The sequence below is a fragment of the Cottoperca gobio genome, chromosome 12, assembly GCF_900634415.1.
Source record: "Cottoperca gobio chromosome 12, fCotGob3.1, whole genome shotgun sequence".
NCBI classification, from domain to species: domain Eukaryota; kingdom Metazoa; phylum Chordata; class Actinopteri; order Perciformes; family Bovichtidae; genus Cottoperca; species Cottoperca gobio.
Window position 1 is genome coordinate 12,101,785 of NC_041366.1, and position 6,281 is coordinate 12,108,065.

At 39.6% G+C, this 6,281-nt stretch overlaps 1 protein-coding gene across 2 annotated transcripts in view; it reads right to left on the reverse strand.

The window, feature by feature from the left end:
* The window catches only part of gnaz (guanine nucleotide binding protein (G protein), alpha z polypeptide), a 31,699-nt gene that overhangs the window by 8,479 nt on the left and 16,939 nt on the right, over positions 1-6,281 (reverse strand). For both annotated transcript variants that reach the window (XM_029444453.1, XM_029444452.1), the window contains exon 2: positions 5,164-6,281. This exon is cut by the window's right edge and continues 213 nt beyond it. In XM_029444453.1, the coding sequence (XP_029300313.1) occupies positions 5,164-5,886 (723 nt within the window). In that variant the 5' untranslated portion in view covers positions 5,887-6,281. The remainder of the gene's footprint in view (positions 1-5,163) is intronic.

The window sequence follows — 6,281 nt, forward strand, 5'->3', positions numbered from 1 at the left end:
GGTAAATGGTGTACTGAAATTATTGTGGTGTATTTTCTGTCTTGTGTGAGCTGGTGCCTTGAAACGGTATCTGGTTGGACGAAGCGTCATCATTACAAAAACAACACCTTTTCTTCGATTGAGTAACCTTCAAACCAACAGTTTTACGGAGCCATTAATCAGTGATCCCCACACATACGATACACACGCACATAATGTCTCAATATTCCTAATGACAGTTGTAAAACCAACTGAATTGAGTTTTGCCACCTTTGGGCGTGCTATTCAACTTCCGTAATCTCTGTTGTGTTGTTTTCCATTAGATAAGACATAATTCAGGAAGCCTCTGTTCAAACATTGTGCTACTGTGGTCCTACCCAGACTAAGAAACAGAGGAGTCAGAGTTGCACTTGAAGTAAAAATGATGAGTCACCTCTGGTGCAGAAGCTTGAATCCGTGACTTTGTTTGATTGTTTAACCTCACAAAGGTTTATTTCACATCACTTAATTAACTGCCATGCTTATATATTAAAAATAGTACACTAAACTTATTGACTCAGTTGTGTTAGCGCTAAGGTAAAGGTACTCATGGATATCTCTGCTGTTGTGCTTACATGGGGACAGGAAGGTCTCTTTATCAAATGTCAGCGTTTTCATTACGTCAAATATCACTGAAGCTGGATGGAAATTACCTACACTGTTAAAACTGATTAAAATAACAGCTTCACCTTATATTACAGGAAATGGAATTGAAGTTATAAGACATTGATAACAGTAGCCTATTGTAAAAGAGCCATTAATTAGCAATCAAAAAATCAGAGTCTGTAAAGATGGAAAACATTTTCTTGGAAATATGTACATATTTCCCACTGACCTCAGTCTGCCTACTATTCTGCTGTTTATTATTATGTTTGCTCTAGTTAATTGTCGTATCTGTTTTCTGCTAGATTGAAATATGTTGTGCTTGGAGCATGCTAGCTGACATGTTTTTTTGCTATTAAGATAACTGCAGTGTGTTAGAAGTTTGTTTTCTGCATACTGTAGGCTTTTGGATATATCTGTAAATATTTAATTTGTATTGTGTTTGTTTATTCTTAAGGAATAATATTTTGTCCACATATTTGCTAATCTGTATTTTACTACTAGTGAAGCTTGCTAGTATTATTCTCTCTTTGAACCCAAATCAGGGTCAGCCCACACATTGTACTGACCTTCACTCCATGGAGTACCTATTTAACCTTAATCTTAACTGATGCTTAAGCAATGTTAACAAAAAACAAATTGGGTTTCACTGCGGTTAAATTTCCCATCAACTAGTGTATCATGTAGAAGTGTGTAACCAGAAACATGCAGAACACAAACATTCGAACATTTTATATTGAGCATGTAGAGGACAGACTATGTGTTAGGTAACAGCTGTTCAGCACGGTGGTGTCAGCTGACAGTGGTTATGGAAGCGGGCGGCTCCAAGATGCAGGAATTCACAGAGGAGCCTTCTGTAGATGTCAAAGGAACCACAGCAACATAACTGCACTTAATCCAGTTACATTCAGATAAGGTGTACACTGAGTGGGGCAATTAGAATTGCTGCTGCATCATGCTGTCTGCCTGATGGTCCTGTGGATTTATGAGGGTGTGGCCTGATGTCTTGTACGGCCACCATTATGTGGTGTGTGTGCTTGTACAGCCTCTCTTTCACACATCTGCACAGGGCTTTTGTATAAATGTTCAGCTTACATTATAATGAAAATGACTGTAACCTCTCAGCCACGATATATATGTGTTTCTATATTACTGTACGAGTAGTTTTTCACTGAAGAATTTGCATTGACATGTTGACTAAATACACGGCCCATACATATTCAGTGTAAATATATGAGTAGTTCACCTCTGTACATCATACTCTAATAAGCTCTGCATCCTGATACACTTGTGCACCTTTTTGCATGTTCAATGCATCCATTACAAACTATAAATAAATATAATTATACTTGGGGGCTTTAAGACACTGTTACATATGTTATAAAACCACCTAATGAGTTATATAAGTTATATAATTAAGTATAGCCTACTCATTTAAATTCTGGCTTCATACTCGCCCTACAAAATGTAATTATTTTCCTACATTATTGACTTGATGACTATTTAACTACAGATGTGTTTGTGAAAGTCATGAATGTTTTTGTACTATCGCCATCAATATGGTGTTGTATCTGCACTATTTCACACATTCAGCATTTTCAAACCAATTTATTTAAACCAAAATATTGTAGCTCATTGTTAATAATGCAAATGCTAATAGCAATATTACCAAGGTTAGCTTACACATGTTCTAACCATGTGCAGTGGAGAGAGACAGGTAGCCGACCAGTGGTATGCCCGTGGCCGTCTTTAAGCAACATGCACAGGGCCGTAAAGTGTGCTGATATATTCTTGCTGTCCCTTGTGTAGATCATCAATTGATAAACATGATTGCTTAGCACTGAAAGCCTGGTTTCCACAGTTTATGCAAGAAACCCATTACCAAGAAGCAAGAAACCATCACACACACATCACATTAATTCATGGTATTTTATCAGTTGCATGTTCTCATCAATAATGTTGACAAGTACAACTAGTTGATGTGGCTCAGTGGTTGGCACTGTCACCTCAGCGCAGGGTTAGCTGATAGTACTGATGACTACTTGTGACAATAGCATCAATATTGTATCGAAGAGTACCACTATGCATGTGCGCTCAACAACATACCGACAATAATTGCATAATCTAAAACCCTTAAAATACATCTAAAATGTACAAGATGTACCATATGAACTCTTTCAGCTGATGTCTGGTGAGTCTCTGTGCTAAAGCAGTTAGCGGGAACACAAGGAAAGGCTATTTGTGCAAAGCTTTCACTTGAATCAGATAAGGCAACGCGTCACATTATGGCCTCTAAAAATCACAGCCAGCATGAGTGTGAGCACTTTTATTAAACTGAAGAAAACCCTTTTGGTGTGTTCAAAGAGATCTTTAGCCTCGCCACGTGTTAAAACACATAAAACTTTAAAAGGCAGTCATTAATTCCATCACATTCCAACCATAAAAATATCAGTATTTGGAGTATACCAATGTCGGCTCTGTGGCATGATCGCTGCTCTAATTTCATGATGCCTTTCTTTCTGATACTTTTAATCCATTATGATCTTCTTCCTCTCCTATCGTTTTGTTTTTTCTAGCACCTTTGAACTCACAGTGCCTTCACAATCTGCCAATTCTCACAGGTACAGCCTCACACTTTATTCTGTGAACTCAATTAACACCATACTACATTTTTCTCCTCACACTTTATTTTTAAACTATAAAACTAATTGATTTCTTGTTCCGACCCGTCACAGCGCACTACCTGTTTAATCTGGGAAACCCATAAAATATCATACGAGTTCAGTTGGAGGAATGACAAAGTTTCCTCTGTTCTCAAGTTATTTCTTGTGTAAGGTGAACAAGGATACTGGAGCGTCTTTAGGGGAAATGTGATCATGCCTGTGAAGAAATAGAAAATAGCTGACCCCTCATTGATCTCGACTAAAAAAAGTAAAATAGTATCTATTGTTGACCTTGCATTATCAAAAAGGCAGTTAAACAAGTAATAACTACCCAACTATTCCAAAACACTCCGATAACAAAACAGATATGCTATGGATAGCAAATTGTTCAAATTCCACAACCATGCAGGGGAGATAAGAAACGCCGGCCACTCTCATTCTGACCACATTAAGGCAAAGTGAATGTGTTTCAGCTACTTCTACAAAATCAGTCCATTCATGCCCCCCAACCAAATAACTTTGGATATGGGCCATAAAAGTTGGATAAGGCTTTCCAAATTGTTTATTAAACAAAACGGAATTAACTCTAGAACTATTACAGGAGGCATGTTTTTATTTAGGATGCCTGTAACATTTGGAAAGAGTAGCTGTACTGCACTTTAATACAGTAAATCCAACCAAACATTGTTTAGGAAAGATATATCTGTGGCAAACCTCCACATCAGGTAGCCTTCTCTCAAACAGAAAATATGATTCATGCGACCTATGATCCCTTAATTTAAATAGACATTTTATTTTCGCACAGAATGAAAGTTTTACATAGTTACATCCTGAACCATGTAGACCTGAACTCAAGGTCCACTGAAAAGTTCACTTTGTAGAGTGAACTCTAACACTGTTTGTTTAGGTTTGTTTTCTTTTATGTGCTTGAAATGATAAGCTGTTCAGCAGTTTGGTGGTTTAAGGATCTTTTAGTGAGCTAATGATTGTGCATTCATTCCCTCCAAAGTAAACAACTAGTATAAATTGAAAAATACAGACACGATGTACTTGATCTACTGAAATTAAATGCTGCGGAATCAACTTTATTATTAATTCCTAAATGTTACAGCTGAAATTTAAAGTTCAAACTTTTTCCCTTGTAGAAAATACTATCGTGTGAACTGGAAGTACGGTAATCATCAAACACTGTTTCCAAAAATGATTTTGGAAATACCCCAAATTAATTTCAAATACCCTCTATCTTTAAAAACAAACATAACATGTATCAAATAATATTTGTATGACGTAATCAAAAGGAAAAATGTAATTCCTGTATCTGTGTAACCACAGTATGGTATGAAGTCGGGGATTTACAGAGAGGAAATGATACAGCAGCATTGTGCTCTCGTTGCTTCTCAGAACTGAAAATATTACATGTTTTGTAGCATTGATACCTCACAGCATTTTGCCTTTATTCACTTGGTTCATTAGTCCATTGGTTCAATTCATTCGGTTAAGAATAATATGAAATTAATATTTGTCAACTTTCAAAGTTCATGCTTTTAAGTAATTGCATGCTCTAGAATCTAGATACCAAGATTGTTGGTATCTAAGATCCTTTTCAATGAGTCATATAAGTATCATCTGTCTCACATAAGAGAGATGTTCTCGTCACTTAAATTACACCAACCCTTTGTGTGAAATAACGGTTGCATCTTTTCTCGCAAATGGTGTAAAAACTTAATAAAACTGAATATTTGTATAATTTGTGTGAAGTAGGTTGATATCTGCCTTGTTCCTCTACAAACTTAGTTTGCAGTGAGTGACTGCTGCGTGCAAGCATGTGTTGGGTTAATGTGTAGGTAAATGTAGGCCCTGTAAAACAGATCTCTCTTACCGTCTGGTTGTCCTCGTAGAGTTTGAGGTCATAGCCACTTAGCTCGACACAGAAAATGATTGCAGTCACGCCCTCGAAGCAGTGGATCCATTTCTTTCTCTCTGAACGCTGTCCGCCCACATCTACCATCTTGAAGGTGAGCTCCTTGAAGGTGAACTTGTTCTCAACAATGCCGGTGGTCATGTCGCGGGACCGTAGGATGTCCTCTACAGTTGGGATGAACTCAAGCGCAGAGATGCGGTCCAGGTCATTCAGGTAGTAGGCAGTGTTGTCCTCTAAGTGGTACTCATTGGATCGTTGAAAGCACTCCTGGACCCCTGAGTCAGCCCACAGACGTTTCATGACCCCCTGCAACTCTAGAGTGATCTCCCCTTTGCTCTCAGCCGGCCCTGTGAGGGCAAAGAGCTGCACAGCATCGTAGGCGCGATCAGCATTGTGAAAGTCGATCTTGAGCGTGGTGAGGGCACGGATGATGCGGGTGAGCGAGTCGATGGCATTGTACAAGATGAGGGGCTTGTACTCCTTGCAAGCATCCAGGTTGAAGCCTCCGCTGTGGATGATCTTCATCTGCTTGACAATGGTGCTCTTGCCCGAATTGCTGGTGCCCAGCAACAGGAGCTTGATCTCGCGCCGCTGCCGCTGACTCTCTGAGCGCAAGTGGCGGTCGATTCGCCGCGAGCGCCGCGCCGCTTCCTTCTCCTCAGAGCTCTGACGGCATCCCATGGTCCTCCACCACGTGGTGAGCACAAAGGAACTCGTGCTGCTGCTTGATGGGAAAAAATTATAACGAAGTGGTGATCTAAAAGGATCTGGTGGACGAGTTGGAAAAAGTTTTCACTAAAGCTAAGAACTTGCTGGTGAAGAGGCAGACGAAACTTCACAACAGACTAATTTAACACAAGACAGGAGAGCCACCACACAGAGGAGTGGCTCAGGATTATTTCATTATTTTTGTTTAGGGGCAGTCTGTGAGTCCTGTGTGGGCAGAACCCAGGCTTTTGGGATGCCCACACAGCGCCTTTCACTGAGGTTGGACTGCCTGCTGAAGCCAACGGAGCTGGGGTGCATAGCAGGGGCTGCCTCTGAGGAGAAGCTTTGAAAGAGGGCTGGGGAACGTT